Below are 17,587 nucleotides of genomic sequence, written 5' to 3' on the forward strand. Positions count from 1 at the left end.
TAAAGACTGTGTGTGTGTGTGTGTGTGTGTGTGTATGCGTGTGCACTGCTCTCTCTCCTTAAAAAAAAAATACAGACAATGTTTCTTTAAAAGTCTCCATCTGCAAATCCCATTAGATGTGCATATAAGGTTTCTGATGATTAATAGTTGCCTGCTCGGGTTTTGGTTGGAGGGGACCTTGTGTGCGCGGGTTAACCCCTCCCTCTCCTCTCTCACATTTCACTTCAGAAATTTGTCACTCTCTCCCCACCGCAGGATTTAAAAGTGTGTCTCAGCAGCCCTGGTCCAGCCCTCTGCAGGCATTTGCTTCGGGCTCCAGGACCATCTCCTCATCACTGGTGCGTCTGGGCTGGGACAGTGAAAATGTTTAGTGCCACCGGCAACAAATACATGTACAAGGGACCCCAGTAGGCAGGCTGGTGTGTCGGGGGGCAGGAAGCAAGCAGCGCAGCCCGACATAGGTGTGCACATACACGTGCGTGGAGCTGGCCACACGTGTGTGTACTTTAAGAAGAGACTTTAGTTTTGGTTTTTGTTTTGGTTCCTGGGGTGAATTTTCTGTTGAAACTTTCCCCTCCTATTTATTTATTATTATTAATTTTTTTGCATTTAAAAAAATTTGAATATAAAAGGTGTAAAGAGTCAAACCTTTGAAAGGACTGAGGTGTGCAGCGGACAGCAGATGGATCCTGTGGCCAGCAGCTGCATGCGGAGCCCCCACCCCCCAGCCCCTGTCTGGGGCTGCCTTCGAAACCCCCACTCAGAAGGCAGTGGGGCCCCGGGGCTACCCCACTACCCGCCAACCCCATTCTCCTTCCACCAGAAATCAGACTTCCCAGCAACAGCAACAGCTGCCTACCCTGACTTCTCGGCCTCTTGCCTGGCGGCCACCCCACACAGCCTGCCCCAAGAGGAGCGCCTCTTCACTGAGCAGCACCCCGCCTTCCCGCAGCCTCCTGACTGGCACTTCCCTGTCTCCGAGGCCCGGCAAAGGCTCAACCTGGGCCCGGCTGGGGGCTCCAGGGAGATGGGAGCCAGCAGCCCAGGCCTGGTAGACACCATGGGAGGCCCGGGCGAGGACTACGGGGTGCTTGGGAGCACGGCCGGTGAGACGGAGAAGAAATCATCCAGACGGAAAAAGGAGAGTTCAGGTAGGTGGCAGAGAAAGGAGTAGACCATTCTTTTACTATGTGACACTGAGGAGGTTGCTCACCCTCTCTGAGCCTAGGAGCCCTTATCATGAATTTCAAACAATACTATCTAACCTACCTGAATGCAGGGGACTTGGGGTTTCTTCTATTCTAGAAGTTTGAGGATTCTCTGGTGCTGGGAGCTGCGTCTGTGTCCCTAAGCACTCCTGTTCCTGGGAAGGATGTGCCAGCAAGAGAATAAAGTGGGTTCAGCCAAGATTTGAAGGACACATGGAATGGTGCCTCTGGGTACAGACTGTCAAGGATCAGAGGGGGAATTTCCTGACCATTTAGCTGAAATCAAGGCTCAGAGGTTTAGGACTGAGGCTGGGACTCTGGGTGGCCCCACGGAGCCAGGACCCTACAGGACCCTACAGGAGCTCCAGGGAGCTCCAGGGAGCTCTAGGCAGAGAAGCAGGCCAAGTGCTGGGATGGGAGAGGCGAGGGACAAGGGAGAAAAGAGGACTGAGGTTGGGGCTGTTGCCCAGGAAGGATCAGGCTGCAGAGCTGGGCTGTGTCCAGGCCCAGGGGACAGCTCAGTGTGCCAAGGTCTGGCTGACCTTCAGGGAAGGCAGCACTGTAAGCGGCCCTGCTGAGGGAGCACTAGCCTTAGGGAGAGCTAGGGAAGAGGCCCCTGAGGGCCCGCTCTGGGCCTGGGAATTTGGGTAAAGCCCGGCTTGGGGATAGAGCCCCAAAGGCTGGAAGGTGAGGTTAGCCTGTTTGTTAAGACCCTAGGGAAGGCCTTCTCCCCACTGTGGTTGTCCCTTGGCCTCCCCACAAGGTGCTCCCAGCTTCTCTCACTGCCCTTTCACCTTTTGCCTGATCCCCTGGCCCCACCTTGAACAAGGCCATGCCCTGGCCTCCTGCCCGGCTGCCTTACTGTCCTCCTCACGGCATGCTCAGGGGACGCCTGTTGGTCTTATAAAGGGCCTTCCTGGAGCTAACTAAGGGCGGGCCAGAAAAGGAGTGTGCCAACGAGCAAAGGAGAACTCATTGTGCTTTGCTTTATGCAGTACTTTTGACCTAGCACAGATTTCCTGAGTTTCTGCCTTTTGCCAAGCACACTAGGGGTGCTGAGATGAATAAAGCAGTCCTGTCCCAAAGAGCTCAAACCTAGAGCAAGAGGCCTATAGAGGCCTGTCAGCAATGGGATGTGCTCTGATTGGGACTTCCAAGGTGTGGTGGAAGCTTAGCTAGGCAAGGCTCTGCCACTGAGCTACACCCAGCCCATTGTATTTATATTATTAAATTAATTAGCTAATTGTATTTATTATTTATTTAATTAATTTTGGTCCTGAAGATTACAGTGGGTGACAAAAACCACAGCACAACCGACCTCCTGACTGCTAAATAGAAGGGTCCTTTATATCCCTAGTGGTTAAACCCCAAGAGGCAGAGCTAACTATTCCCATCCCTGGATGGTGATCTGCTGAGCCGGGCCACTTTCTGCTTCTCCGGCCCAAGGCATGCTCTGCCACTGGGCTCTGTGCCAAGTAGAAAAGCTTCCCCCGCGGTGGCGCCTGCTGGTGCTGCTCCTCCAGCTCCACTCCCATCCCGTGGCTGCATCCAGCCACTTTCCAGGGAACTGAGAGCCAAGGGCAGTGGGAAGGATGAGCAAAGCCAAGAGCCTGCTGGGCTCAGGCAAAATCTTTCATCATCTGGAGTGGCAGCAGAAGCTGAACGTGCTGTCTTCCCTTTGGCAAGTGGCTGAGGTCACTCCATTACAGCGTAGGCACACCTGCCAACCTCTGACCACCTGAATAGCACGTGGACACCCTCTGTGGAGTGCCCCACACTCTCGATAAGGTCAACCTCTTGGTAGGAGGAGGTTTCCACTCACGTGGAGCCCTGGGCTCTCCCCATGTGGGGTCCCTTGGGGAGCGATGGCATGAGTAGGGCCCAGCAAGCTGACTTTCCCTCATGTTCATGTGACCCCAGGCCCTCTCTCTGTTCAGCAGGGAAATATTTATTGCCCAGATGCTAGAGTTTTCATTTGAAATTTAACTGAAAGGGAAGAAGGAGGCAGGAGGGTCAGCTTCATAAGAATCCAAAGAAGGTGGAGAAGTAATATGGAGAACTCATGCCTAACTCCAGAATATGGAATTTAACTCAAAAGGGCCACGCCCACAAAGAACCCCTACGCCACCCAGCTGATCCTGAGTCCCTGGTGGATCCTCTCTCTCTTTTAAATTTTGACATTTTGCTCATACGAAATTTGTGCTGGAAATGGAACACCGGGCCATGTGCATGCTATGCATGGGCTCTACCATCCAGCCGCACACCCCCACCATAGATTTTTGCATTCATTTTGATTTTTTAAAACATCTCATGAGCTGGGGATGTAGCTTAGTGATAGAGTGCTTGCCTAGCCTTTGCAAGGCCCTGGGTTTGATCCCCACCACTGCAAAAAAATAAATAGTAATAATAATAATCTAAAGCATCATATTAAAACATTGTTTATCTTGTTCACTGAGATTTTTGGTGCCTTTTAAATTTGTGCTCTGCGTGAGGGAATGCTTCACCCTAGTCCTGGCTAGGCCATCTCGGGAAGGTCAACCAGTATTGACCTGAAATGCATCTTTCCATAATGCTTCACTATTGGACAGACAGGTGACAGTGTCAGCATCCAACTTTTGGATGGGGAGACTTCGAGAAAGTTAACTTGTTGCCTCTACTTCCCCAGCTGTAAGATGGGACTGTAACAATAGCACTTTCCTTCAGAGACTCTGTGAAGGTTAAATGTGCTGATCCATAAGATTAATACTGCACCTGAGCCATAGTAAGAGTTTATTAAATAGTGACTCTATTGTATGAGACCTGTATTCCTGAACCAGCCTTCAGAATACGGGGTGTGAAAGATAGTCCTATATTTATTGAGATATTGGAATTGAATATCTCAAATACACTGTTTCAGAAATTTTTGAGTCTGGGGCATAAGACATGGAAACTCCTAGCAATTATTTTGCCCTAAAATATAATTGTCTTCATTTAGGATCTTGAAGCTCAGAGATCTTCCCGAGAGGCTGCGGGGGAAGGGGACTAAGTTGCACCTGGCAAATGTGTTCCATACTGGCTGGCCCAGGAGGCCCCAGAAACTGAGAGTGTTTGCAAAAAGAACATTCTCTGCTCTGCCTTTTCCTTCCTCAGCCATCTCCTAATGCTCCCCCTTTGCTCCCACTGGAAGCTGAGTCTGATTCCCTGCAGTAAATGGTCAAGAAAGCTGGAGTCCCTGGCCCTCCCCCACCCGGAGACATTCTGTTGGTTCACAGCACGGAACCAGTTCAGGAGGATCCAGGCGATGTTATTCCACCCACCACTCCCAGCCGGGGAAGGTGGGTGTTAAAGACCCCTGCTGACAGGGACAGCTGTGAGGCCACTGTTGTTTTCCCCAAAACTGTCCTTGCTACTGTGGTCGTCTTTAATTTATGGGGATGAGGGATTTCGCGGTGATTTCCTGATGGGGTTCAAGGGAAGGTTGCGTGTGATCAGCCTGCCTGCAGGCGAAGCGGCTCCGCTGCCGCCCTGGCCACCGCTGCAGCCTGGCGTCCCGCGCACCCTCAGCGCTCTCACCTCTACTCCATCTGCCCCATCCTCCTTCAGTTCAGTTGCTGTGCTTCCCTGGGGCTCCTCTTACCTGATTTCTCCCCTCCAGGATCTGCTCTCCACCTGCCTCTGTCCAACTACGGAAACCTTCAAATGTGCCAGAGGTTTTAATGGGTCCACGAATTGGCCCCTCTTTCTCCCCTTTCTCCACTTGATCTCCCATAGGACTGGCCACCTCCCCACCTCCCCTTCTAGTCAGTCTGTCACAAAGCCACACCTTGTGCTGGCATGGAAAATACATCCTACTTTCCCCTCCTGCCTGAATGCCTTGGCTGTTTGCTTTCAAGAGTTCTGTCTGTTGATATCCTCTGCATTTAAAATCACAGTTCAAAAGCTACCCCATCCAAGAGTTTCCCCCTTTTTAAGAAATTTATGACTATACGTGTCCACAGCATCATATAAGTGAAAACTATAATCGAAAAGCTCAAAATTATAATATCTTCTTGAACTCATTTTGCTAACTCTAATTTGAAACTTCATAAAGGATTTCTTCACATTCTGGTAACACTTGTTCCTTCTTTCCTAATGGTTATAAGGTGATATCTCATGATTGTTCTGATTTGCATTTCCCATAATCATTATGGATTAGTCACGTTGAGTATCCTCTACTATCCTTGTTGAACACTTATCTTCTTTGGAGAAATGTCTATTCAAGTTCTTCATCCTTTTTTTTTTTTTTTTTTTTTTTTTTGGACAGTGCTAGGGATTGAACCCAAGGCCTTGTGCTTGTGAGGCAAACACTCTACCAACTGAGCTATTTCCCTAGCTCTCCCATAGGTCATAGGTTTTCATCTAGGAGTCTTATATTTTTAGGTCTTTCATTAAGGTTTTCAGTCCATCTTTTTTTTTTTTTTTTCCTGGGGATTGAACCCAGAGGTGCCTAACCACTGAGCCATGTCCCTAGCACCCCCCTTTTCTATATATTTTACTTAGAGACAGGGTCTTGCTAATTTGCTGTGGCTGGCTTTGAATTCCTCCTGCCTCAGCCTCCTGAGTCGCTGGGATTATAGGCATGTGCTACTGCACCCCACAGTCTTCATCTTGAGTTAATATTTGTACAGTGTGAGATCAGGGTCTGGTTTCAAGCTTGTGGGTGTCCAGTTCTCCTAGAACCATCTGTTAAAGATGCTGTCCTTTTCCCATTGCGTAGCCTTAGCAACTTTGTCAAAGATCACTTGACCATATATATGAGGGTTTATTTCTGGCCCCTCTTACTCTGTTCCATTGGTCTATGTCTTTATTCCATGGTTCAATCACTGTAGCTTTGTCATATGTTTTGAAATTAAGAAATATAAGGCCTCTAGTTTGGTTTTCCTTCTTGAAATTGTTTTGGTGATTTAGAGTCCTTTGATATTCCATATGAATTTTAGGATTTTTGCCCAACAATGTCATTGGGATTTTGATAGGGATTATATTAAATTTGTGGGTTGTTTTAAATATTAAGTGTTCTGATCCATGAACACAATGTCTTTTGTGTATTTGTGTTTTAAAGAATTTCTTTTGGGGCTGGGGAGATATCTCAGTTGATAGAGTGCTTGCGTTGCAAGCACAAGGCCCTGGGTTCGATCCCCAGCACCGCAAAAAAAAAAAAAAAAAAAAAAAAAAAAAAAATTTCTTTCAACAGTGTTTCATAGTTTTCTGTATTTAGGCCTTGGTTAGGTTTGGTTAAGTTTATTTTTAAAATTTTTACTGTTTTCAATTCTATTGTAAACAGAATTGTTTTCTTTAATTTCCCTTTTGGTGTGTTCATTCATAATGTATAGAAACAACTGATTTTTGTATGTTTTTATATCTTGCAATTTTGCTGAATTTATTAGTTCTAACAATTCTTTTCTATGTGGAATCTTAGGGTTTTCGCATATAAGATCATGTCATCTGTGAACAGAGAGATAATTTTACTTCTTCCTTTCATATTTGGATGACTTTTTATTTCTTTTTCTTGCCTAATTGCTCTGGCCAGTACTTCCAGTACTATTTTGAATGAATGTGGCAAGAGTGAGCATCCTTGCCTTGTTCCTAATCCTGATCTTAGAGGGAAAGCTTTCAGTTTTTCACCATTGAATATGATATTAGCTATGAGCTTTTCACATATGCTCCTTATTAGGTTGAGGTAACTTCCTGCTATTCCTAGTTTCTTGAATATGTCAGAATCCTCTCTTGACCTCCATCCCTGCACACACGGAGTGTGCCTTGTGTATACCTCCATAGTGGCATCAAACCCAGTTGACCTTGCACCCAGACTTAAGGATGCATACAGTTGCCTCTCCCCCTGAAGCTAAAGGGTCTGGAAGATCAGAATGGTATAACATCCCCTATGCCTTCTTCCCTAGCTCCCGGTGACACATTTGCATGCAGGAGTTGCTCATTCAATATCTGATCAATGACCTCGATGGCATTTATTTTCTCACCCTCTCAGAGAGCAGCTCTGCTGCCTGGCGTGAGTGTTTCACCCTGGGTCATGTATTTCTGTGAAATGCATCAGGACTTTTACAGCTTCACTTATGAAAAAAGTTTTCAAAGAGCCAGACTTCAATCATAAAACCAGCCCAGGGTTAGAGTGAGTGTGGGGTCTGGGCTCAGAAAAATGCATAAACATACAGGCTGGGCTGGCTCTTCAGGAATCCTGCATGGGGTACTGGGGTCAGATGTGGAGACAAATGAGTCCCCTTCTCCCTTCAAAGTCTCTCCCTGATGCTGGCTGCATCCCAGATAGCTCATGTTCAAACTCTGGCTAGGCAAAGTGACTTGAGCTCTGTTGGAGCCTTTGCCACCTGCCACCAACTGGGGTTGCCTGGCTTTGAAAGCTCTCTGGTCAAAGGTCATTGCAGTGCTGGGCAGGGTGTGGTTTGAAGGGTACACAGTGGCTATAGCCCCTCTCATCCCAATTCCAATCCAGAACCCCCAGTAAGAAAAAATCTTAGGGCCTGAGATGACCAGTTTGGAGGAGAAAGTAACTCCATACTTGGCCATCTTTCCCCTTCGCATCTCCTGCCTCCTGGCTAGAGCTGCTGGCCAAAGTTCCAGCCCTTGCTGTGTCTCTGAAAAGCAAATACTGGGGCCCAAACAGGACTCAAGGCTTGGCCACGTCTGAACTCAGAGGCACCAGCACAAATCCTTGGCCTGCTCAGGTCCTTAACCAGGTATTATCAGGACGTTCTGGAGAAAGTCTGTTTCTGCTGAGGCAGCAGAATCTTGACTAAGATCTAAGATGGAAAGGATCAAAGGACCCAGGGCCATGAGAAGGTCAGCGAAGGGACTGCTTCAACTCTGCCCACTGCTCCACCAGGTAGGGGTTCAGGTTGCCTATTTCTCTGGTTTGAATAAATCAAGGAGGTTGGATGGATTCTTTCCTCCTGAGAGGCAGGCCTCACACTCCCTGCAGGCCCCGGAGCGCCCCTGTGCCCTCTCTGCACAGAGATTGGGGCGTCACACCCAACTCACTGCTTCTGGCCAGGACCCACCCTACCCTCTTCTATTTCTTGCTTTTCCCTGTTTTCTTTGCACAGTACAGGGGAACTACATGAGCGTGACCCTGGATCCTGAAGCCCCTACTTCCTTTGGTGACAGCTAAGGGTGACATCTGGAACTTATAAACACGAACAAAGCCCAATGCTGTCTGTGCCTCCCCAGCCTCTCTCAAAGGCTGCTCCCCCAGGCTGGGGATGTAGCTCGGGGATAAGGTGTTTGCCTAGTATGCACAAGGCCCTGGGGTCCATTCCCTGCACCACCACCACAACAAAAAAGGCTGCTGTCCCCTCCTCCTGTTGCCACTCCTACTTCTGCTCCCCCTGTTCTTGGTTCTTCCACACTCTACAATCCCTCCCATTCTCCCTCACCACGGCCCACCCTCGCAGTTCTACCACAACCTGGGACTCTCCGCCAAGAACAGTCCTTCCCATTCCAGAACAATCTGCTTCTTTTCCAGAAAACATACCCCAAATTCCCTGTTCCCACTGCTGGTTTCCTCAAAGAGTCTGGGACGGCGGACATATATCTTCAGGCACCTGCAGGAGAGGAGAAGTGTCTAGATATTCAGGCAGGGCAGGACTGGGTGAGAAAGTCAGGCCAAGTCCAGGAGGTTCAAGATAGGAACGTCCAACTGGTCTTGGTCTGGCTCATCCCAGGTCTGGGCTATTTTGATGGACTTGGACTCCTTCTGAAGGTGAAAGTAGCAGAGCTAATGAGCACATCAAAGTGTCCCGACTGTGGCAGCCCAGGGAACTGCAGGCACCATGTTCAGGGAGTTTGCCAAAATCTCACTTACTAAGGTCATGCTCGAACAGTCCCTTTCTCTCCCTTCCCTGGCAATAGGGACCCAGACCTAGATCCTGACCCAGACCTGGAGGGGACACAACCTCCATTGTCCACCCTCATCCCCTGCTTCAGGGCAGTGTGACATGTGGCTACAACCCTAGACTTGTCCCAGGGGACTTGGGCAAGCCACTTAGTCTCTGGGTCTAATTTCCTTATCTGTTTAATGGGCCAACTGAAATTCAGAGCAGAGATTGGGGCTCAAATAGGACCTCAGGAGTCCTCACAGAATAATTAATAGGACAGGGGCTGGGGTGTAGCTCAGTGGCAGAGCACTTGCCCAGCATGTGCAAAGGCCCTGGCTTCAACCCCCAGAACTGAAAAAAATTAATAATAATAATAATAATTTTTTTTTTTTTTTTTTTACAAAGGATTCAACAGGAAGCAGCCAGATAGTTGTATAAATGGCTTCCTATCAAGGAAGTACAGAATCCAGGCCCAATTCGCCACTAACTTGCTGTATCCTTAGGCCAGTCCCTCACCTTCTCTGTGCTCACCTGTGAAATGACCAGGTCCAATAAACCTTCTCTAAGTCCCTTCCAGCTCTACTATTCTGTGATCCTGTAGTAGATATGAAAGCCCCAAAGAAGTTTCTCTACAGGAGAAAGAAATCCACTGTCAACTGCAAAGTGCTGTTTGAATATGGGACATGTTGCTTTCTTTATGGTCTTGCATAGAAATATATGTAAAATAATGCTGTGGAGTGGGGAGTAGGGACACAGGACTCCAGAAAGGCAGGTTCCACTTGGTCTGACCGTACCTTCCTGCAGCTCAGATAAGGCTGTCTGCTAACTTTAGGAAGGCCTGCCAAACGTGACAGCTACTTATGAAATAATTTACCTTGGATTATGTAAAAGTTCATGGTGGAAACTGCAATCACACACACATCCTGTCTGCATTTCTTGGAGCACCGCGGACTGTTCCCTGCTTGGGGTGGGTGACTCCTCCCAAACCACAGATACAGCCAGCTGGGACTTTGCCTCCTCCCTCTGTGATCCTGATAAAGAAGGTGACTGCCCCCAAGAAAGAAGTGGGACCATGAGAACCGATATGAATGGTCATTCTGTTACCGTGCGTGGGAGCCTGGGCCCCCTGGAAGGCTCAAGGAGCAGTGGCCAATAGTGTCCAGAGATGCAGATCCATATTCACAGATATAGAAAAGAAGTGAAGGGAAAATAGCTGAAAAGTCAGACATTTGAAGGACATCCCTTTCACCCAGGGCTGGAGATGTGGTGCTTTCGGAGTATCTTATTTAAGCTGGTGAATCACCTCTCAAACATCACATCCAACAGAATCAGAGTCTCAACCGTGTGTCAGGCACTATGCTAGGGAGTTGCATGTGTTATTAGTCTCATTTTTATCTTCTTATCAGTTTTATAATCATAACGGGGATAGCTGTTCTCATTTTGCAAATGAAGAAACTGGGACTCAGAGAACTTCAGGGACTTGCCCAAGGTCAGAAAGCTCCTCCTTGGAGCCAGCACCTGTGGGTGCAAAGGCCCAGGCTGTCCAATGGGTCCTCAGATGCATCTGCAAATGCAGTTCCCCTCACTCAGCTCAGGACAGGGAGTTCTGGATGTGGGAGGCAGAGAAATTCTCTAGCCTATTCCCAGTCTCTGGGCTGAGGACTGAGGGAAGGCTGGAGAGAGTTTTTTGTGACAGAGCACATGGCAAGAGATGGAAGGGGCCCCAGAGTTCATCAAGGCCAGATGTTGTCAAAAGAGATAGGGAGGGCTGGGGAGATAGCTCAGTTGGTAGAGTGCTTGCCTCGCATGCACAAGACTCTGGGTTCAATCTCCAGCACCACAAAAAAAAAAAAAAAAAAAAAAAAAAAAAAAAAGAGAGAGAGAGAGATAGGGAGAGGAAAAGAGGGCGTCAGGGCTTGTGTATCGGGAAGGAACTCTGACTTCAGCTCTCCAAGGGAAAGTGTCCTGTCTGATCCCATGCTTCTACACATGAAGAAACTGAGTGCCTCCCCAATGAAGATGTACTCTGCCTAGGGCAAGAGTTCCTTACCTGTGGTAGCGTGCACTTGAACTGTGCCCCTGACTTGGCAGACTCTGACACCCCCAGCCAGAAATGGCAAGATAGTGTTGATAGTTCTTCTTTTCCTGTCTGGTTGAAAGTATTACAGTTTTTAATACTGTTGCAAAACAAAGAGAACCATAACTTCCATTTGAGATTCATGGATTCTTCTCCATACTTCTGATCCGTTTTTCAATCCTGACAGTGTAAAAGTTTATGCCACTCTGGAAAGTTAACGAGGGACAAGTGTTCTCCCAGAGCATGGGGAGGCATTAGGCCCTGAAGCCCCAGAGCCTAAATCAGGTCAACAGACAGGAGAAGAAACGGGGAGGAAGGGAGGGACCTGGCTTGGTGGTGGTGGCCAGCTGCCCACACAATGAGTCCCAGACCAGCTGAAAAGGGGTCATTTCCCTTTCTCCACTTTTTTTTTTTTTTTTTTTTTTTTTCCCTGTGGTGCTGGGGATTGAACCCAGGGCCTTGTGCTTGCAAGGCAAGCACTCTACCAACTGAGCTATCTCCCCAGCCCTCTCCACTTTTCTTACTAGGGACTCCTGTGTTCAGAACTTGGGGGGACATGGGGAGTTGTTTTCTGGAATACCACAAGGCAGCTGCACACACCTAGGCAGGCCGGAGAAAAGGGGAGAATGGGTAGGGTGGCAACTCAGGGCAGTACCCCTAAGAGCCCTGGAGATGGAGTCAAGTAGAGTTGTTACGGTCCCTTTCCAGGACCTGGCCAGGGCCAGCCAGAAGGTAAAGAATCTGATGCCAAGGTTGAGAAAGGCTTGGTTTAATCAGGTGGATCTGGATTCAAATCTCCCTTCTGTGGCTAAAAGGATGCTGGGCACACTGGCCAAGCTCCTGGGCCTCTCTGAGGCTGCTTCCTTTATATAACCACAGATGGTTCAGTATGTGCCAGGTACAGGAGCTACTGGCTAGAAACAAGAGTGAGGAAAGCAGTTACATCCCTGGAGAAAGGGCTATTAATCAAATTATCAAGGCAAATCCACATAGCAGTGCTAAAGGAGATAATAATAGTACCTACTCTCAGGGGAGATGTGTGGCAAGGATTAAACAAGTGAGTGTTTCTAAGCACAGCGAACTCTTAAGAAATGCCAGCTCTTTTTATACCAGCTTTCCCATGACAGCTCGTGGAGTTAAAACACTGGAACAATATATTTGTCCAGCAACTTTAGGGTTTAAAAGCATTTTCCACACACATTAGTTCATCCAGTCTTCCCAAAATAGACCTGGGAGGTACGTGTTTTATTTTCTCCAATTTCTTGTGAGAAGATAGAAGCCCAGAGAGGTTAAGTAACTTCCTCAAAGTCTCCAGCAAGAAGATTCAGGATTCAAACCTCTGTGCAAGTCCTCTTGGGCTGTCAGTTCGCTGCTGTGACAAGGAAGGGCTGGAGAGCACTGTGAACCGTGGGACAGGAGGAGGTTGTGGAACACGACACCGGGGGTCTGAGCGGGGGCTTGTGTTTCCTGGCCTCACTCTGGCGCCCACGGGCCGGGACGTACCCCGGGGAGGCGGTCCATCCGCTGCGCGCCCGCCGCCAGGAGGGGTTGCGGCGCTGGCAGCCAAGGCCGAGGGCTCCTCGGGGACCCGGGCCCGGGGCTGCGCGTCCTTCCCCTCCAGCCCACGCTCCGGCTTCCGGAGGGGTCTGGCCTGCCTTCTCCGGCCTGGAGCCAGAGGCCTCCGGGCAGGCAGCCCGCGTTGGGGAACTCGTTCCTTCCCCCGTCCCCAGGAGAGCCTTGCAGGCATCCACCGCAAATCAGGCACGGGCACCGGGGCCAGGGCACTGCGACACTCACCAGCCAGGCATCTAGACTGCAGGAAGCACCCTCGGGCCAGTCCCGGGGTTCCCGGGGCGGCCGTGTCGGGAGATGGCCCTCGCTGCCCTTCTCTCCGCATCGAGGGCTGCCCACCCCGCGGTTCTCTCGGTCCCCGCAGCCTGCCCTGGGGGCGGAAATCCGGGAAACCAAAGTACAAACGAGTTGAATGGGAAGCAGAAGGAAAGAAGCAGCCAGGCTCAAAGTTCTAAATTGGATCTCCCGGTTAATGTGGGGTTTCTACCTCCCAAGTCTCCTCCGCAATTTGGCAGCTCAGCCCAGAGTGTGGGCGGCTGGCCTGACTTGCACATCCCGTCTGCATCCCTCCGCCCACCACCCAGGTCCGCTTAGGGCTTAGAGCAGGCCTGCAAGAACCGAGGACTGAGCCCTGTCCGCGTTGGGGAGGTGGGAACCAGACCCCTGAGGGGTCAGCAGGTTGGGCGCAGCTCTAGATAAAGCCCCTGATTCTGAGCCACAGTCTCCAGGTCTGTAAAACCAGGCCAGTGAAGAGAGAGCCAGAATGCTAGAGCTCGGCAGGAATGGTTGTGGAAGCCATTCGCTGTCCACGTGGCACGCATTGTTGGTTAACTGTGTAGGTGAGGAGGTCCGCTCTCGGTCCACCACCATGGTGAGAGTGAAAACCCAGCCACCAGCTCATGAAATAATGACAGAGCACAGCCCCTTTTATCTGCACTGGACTTTATAATTCTTCCTATACATCTTGCATTGGAACAGTGTATGCGTCAAACTGCCTGGGTTTCATGTCTGCCTCCACCACTCCCTGGCTGGATAAACTTGATCAGTTTGAACTTCTCTGTGCTTAGTTTTCTGGTTTTTAAAATATGGCTAATACTAGAATCACCTGGTTGGGTTATTGTGATGATCAGGGGACTAATGCATGCCAGGTGCTTGGTAGAGTGCCTGGCACAGAGTTTATGTTCCCCTGGCCCCGTTAGCTTTTATAACAGAGTCCCGCTGTGTCTAATGCCAGCCTCCTCCCCAGGTTTCAGATGGCTTTCCAGACTTGGCCCTCTGAGGCTGACTCTGAGTCAGTAGGTATGGGGCAGGGCCTAGATCCAGCCTGTGTGACCAACTTCCCAACAATGCCGATGCTACTGGCACCCTGAGAACGTTTGGGTAGTGAGTCTTAGAGCAGCAGTGTATAACCTTGACCATGCACCAAAATTATCAGGAAGTCTTGTTAAAACAAATTGCTAAGTCCCCACCGGACCCTAGTTTCAGATCTAATGGGTCTGGGGTGAGGCCCCAGGATTTGTCTTTTTAAAAAGTTTTCAAGTGAGTCTGATGCTTCTGGTCTGCCACATCTTGAAAATTTGTTGTAGAGCATCTGGTTCACATGCTACAGCCACTAATGTCATGCTACGGGGTTGGCTGGGGGCAGAGATCATTAAACAGCCAAGAACAGCTTTACATCCTTTGGAAATAGAAGAGTTGCAGGGCAAGGGTTAGGGCTGAAACAGGGAGCCCAAACGCTTCCCAGTTGTCAGAGGGTTGAGGCACTAGATGAAATGAAGGGACACGGAAGCTTCTTTCGAGCATCCTCCAGAGCAGTTTGCCCAACTGAGCCCCCTCAGCTCACATCTTCCTACCTGGGGCCCTTTCTCCCCAGACAACCAAGAGAACCGAGGGAAGCCAGAAGGCAGCAGCAAGGCCCGGAAGGAGAGGACAGCCTTCACCAAGGAGCAGCTTCGGGAGCTGGAGGCTGAGTTTGCTCACCATAACTACCTGACCCGGCTCCGGAGATATGAAATCGCGGTGAACCTGGACCTCTCCGAGCGGCAGGTACAGCCGGCAGCTCCTCCTGCTCTCTCACCTCTCCCTTCTCTCCCTTCCCATCACGCTTCCCTGAACCTTCTTTTCCTTCTCCCTCCACCCAATCTGAGGTTCTTAGCTGTAGCTGTACTTGAGACTCAGGGGAAGAGATTTTAATAACACTGATGTTTGGGCTCCACTCCTGGGAGTTATTGTAATTGATCTGGGATGGAATCCAGGGACCCAGGTTTCTCAAAGATTCCCCCAGGTGATTTTCTTGTACAGCCAAGGTGAGAAGATCTGATCTGGTTATTCCCCAAACTGGAGTGGACATTGGAATCAGCTCGGCACTTGTTTAAATGCAGATTCCAGAGCTCTGGGGAACAATTTTGCAGTAATAATGAGAGGGAATGAGAATCTGCATTTGTGATAAGTTCTCCAGGTCATGTGGGTATGCCGCTCGTTTCTGGGCACACTTGAAAAAAATTTCCCTGGCCCTTTGTGGAGAGGCCTCTCCTTGGAGCATCACACCCTGCTCATACCCATGTTGTGATATAAAACATAACAACAGCATTCTATAGCAGTTTTCATTTGGCAGAGTACTCTGACAGAGTTCGCTTTTGAATCAGAAGACATAGATCCTGTCTCTGCCAAGTCTGTGACCTCTGGGTCTTCATCTGTTAAATGAGGTCATAATCCTAGACTGAGACCAGAAAACATGCTGATCAGAGCTATCTAAACTAAAGAGTGCTTTATAAATGTACCTTAGGATGAGGCTAATGACCCTCTGCTCCCAGACCTGTGGGAAGGACACAGGGAGGGGTATTGACTCAGGAAAGGTGGGGCATGAGAAAGGTCAAGGCCAATGCAGAGGTTCTTGTACCTGTCTGAGGCTTTTTCTTGAGATACACAGTGGGCCTCTTGGTTGACTGGTGTGTCCTCCCTTTAGCCTCGATTCCTGGGGTCTTGGGAAAGTGGGGAGCAGCAAGTGAGGGTTTCAAACTGGGGTCCTTGGAGTTGTACCCTGGCTAGCTTGAGCATCAACGTGGGGAGGAAGTCACCCCAGCCCTGGAGTGACCAGCCTCCTTTGCTTCCTCCCTCAGGTGAAAGTGTGGTTCCAGAATCGAAGGATGAAGTGGAAGCGTGTGAAAGGGGGTCAGCCTGTCTCCCCGCATGGGCAGGACCCTGAGGATGGGGACTCTGCAGCCTCTCCAAGTTCAGAGTGAGGTTCTTCATGGGGAAAAAAAAAAAAAGACTAAGGACTGAGCCCTCTCCCCAGCAACCCCTGCCCTGTCCCACCTTTACTTTCTCCCGTTACCCCACAGTAGCCTCGCCACACCTTGCATTGACTCAGAGACGAGGCTGCCCAGTGTGCCCGGGAGCCCTGAGTTTCCCAGAAAATGCTGCCCAGCGTCGCTGTCTTAGCAGCCCCTCCCCAGGGGCCTTTGCTTCCCACACTCTCATGGAATCATCCAGCGCCAACTGAACTGAATGAATCTGGAAATAGCTCCAGGGACGCTGCTTCTCAGGGTCTCTTGGCCACCAGCCACACCTCCTCCTGCCATCTTCCTCCTGCATCAGCCAGGCCTCTCCGGTTCTGGACACCACCTGGCCTGCAGGGAAAGGAACCTTGGAACCAGCTGATGACTCATAAAAGCAAATGCTCCAAAAGAAAGGAAATGATGGAGACACACACACCCTGGCCCACTTTCCCACTTTTTCTCTGACTCTACATCTGAGGCTTTGGTGATTGTTAGTTGTCCCCAAACCCCAAGGGAAACCAGCTTAAGGAGGGCTAAAGACAGCAACTCAGGGACTGCAAATCAGTAACCTGTCCCTGTCTCCAAATGTGTTGGCTGTTGAGTGGGCAAATTTATGAGCACTGACTGGAAGAAGGCAGAAAAATAGCCTGGTCCTTATGTCCCCATTCCCCCATTCTCCCTACAAGTGGAGCAGCGATTCCTTTTCAATTCACAATTTCCAGATTGAAAACTTCTCCAGATGCTCACACTGTCGAGAGCTGGAAAGTGGCCCCCCTGTCCCAGAGGTGGGGAAAAACACGGGCTCCTGGGTGGGGACCCAGCGATGTGGAGCTCTGTCTGGAGTGGAAGTTTCTCTGGCTGCAGCAGCTTGTGGGCTCAAAGGGCTGACTGCAAACAGGACAAGGAAACAGTCTCTTTTCCTTCAAAGAACACGGTTTTGCCCCTCCTGTGTGTCCCACAGATGCTGTAACTGTGGGAAGAACTGCTAGGTTCACGTGTGGGTGCTGCTCAGACCTCAGTCGCATCTTCTGGAGATGCCACTTTGAGGTTTGATGGCCAAGCAGCCTGGGGCAACTGCAGCCTTGAAAAAAGAACCCCCCACCCTTGATTATTGGTGCTTGGTGTCTGGATCCCAGCTGGTATTGTGGAGGAGGGTCAGCAAGAGTTTGGACTTTTTGTGTGTAGATTTAATCATTTATGTGTAAAAACCCCACTTTCCCACCCCCAGAAAGGACAAAAGCTGTGGAAAATGATTGCCAAATGAGATGGCTGGTTAGAGCATGTATAATTCTTTTTTTAAAGCATACTTCATATATTTTCCTAAGATTACATCAAATTAACTGTGCAAGGTCAATTCACTTTGTAAGAAAACTCTTGGAGAAATAAAATCAATAAAAAAAGCAAAGTTTCCAGGCCCCTTTTCTTTGCAGCACTGAGAACCACAGTTCTTGTGTGCAATCTTCTGAAATCCAGTGATTTCCCAGACAATGTCTAGGAACAATGAGAAAAGGAAAGAAACTGTCACACACGAGGTCTTCTACTTTAGGTTCTTCAAAAGGTAATCATTGAAAAACAAACTACAAAAAAGAA

The 17,587-nt window shown here is 49.4% G+C and overlaps 1 protein-coding gene across 4 annotated transcripts; it reads left to right on the plus strand.

The window, feature by feature from the left end:
- Positions 1 to 258: 258 nt before the first annotated feature.
- On the plus strand, positions 259 to 16,642 carry MEOX1 (mesenchyme homeobox 1). Of its 4 annotated transcripts, none has more exons than XM_079131526.1 (4): positions 265 to 338; positions 824 to 1,151; positions 14,593 to 14,765; positions 15,839 to 16,642. In XM_079131526.1, exons 2-4 carry the CDS (start codon positions 1,028 to 1,030, stop codon positions 15,959 to 15,961), a joined length of 420 nt encoding a protein of 139 aa, XP_078987652.1. In that variant the 5' UTR covers positions 265 to 338; positions 824 to 1,027; the 3' UTR covers positions 15,962 to 16,642. The 4 variants fall into 4 exon arrangements, with proteins under 4 accessions (XP_078987650.1, XP_078987653.1, XP_078987652.1 ...); XM_079131525.1 differs by having other exon boundaries at positions 320 to 338; positions 633 to 1,151; XM_079131524.1 differs by having other exon boundaries at positions 259 to 1,151.
- Positions 16,643 to 17,587: the final 945 nt, after the last annotated feature.

This window comes from Sciurus vulgaris (assembly GCF_902686455.1).
Source record: "Sciurus vulgaris genome assembly, chromosome: 3".
NCBI lineage: Eukaryota > Metazoa > Chordata > Mammalia > Rodentia > Sciuridae > Sciurus > Sciurus vulgaris.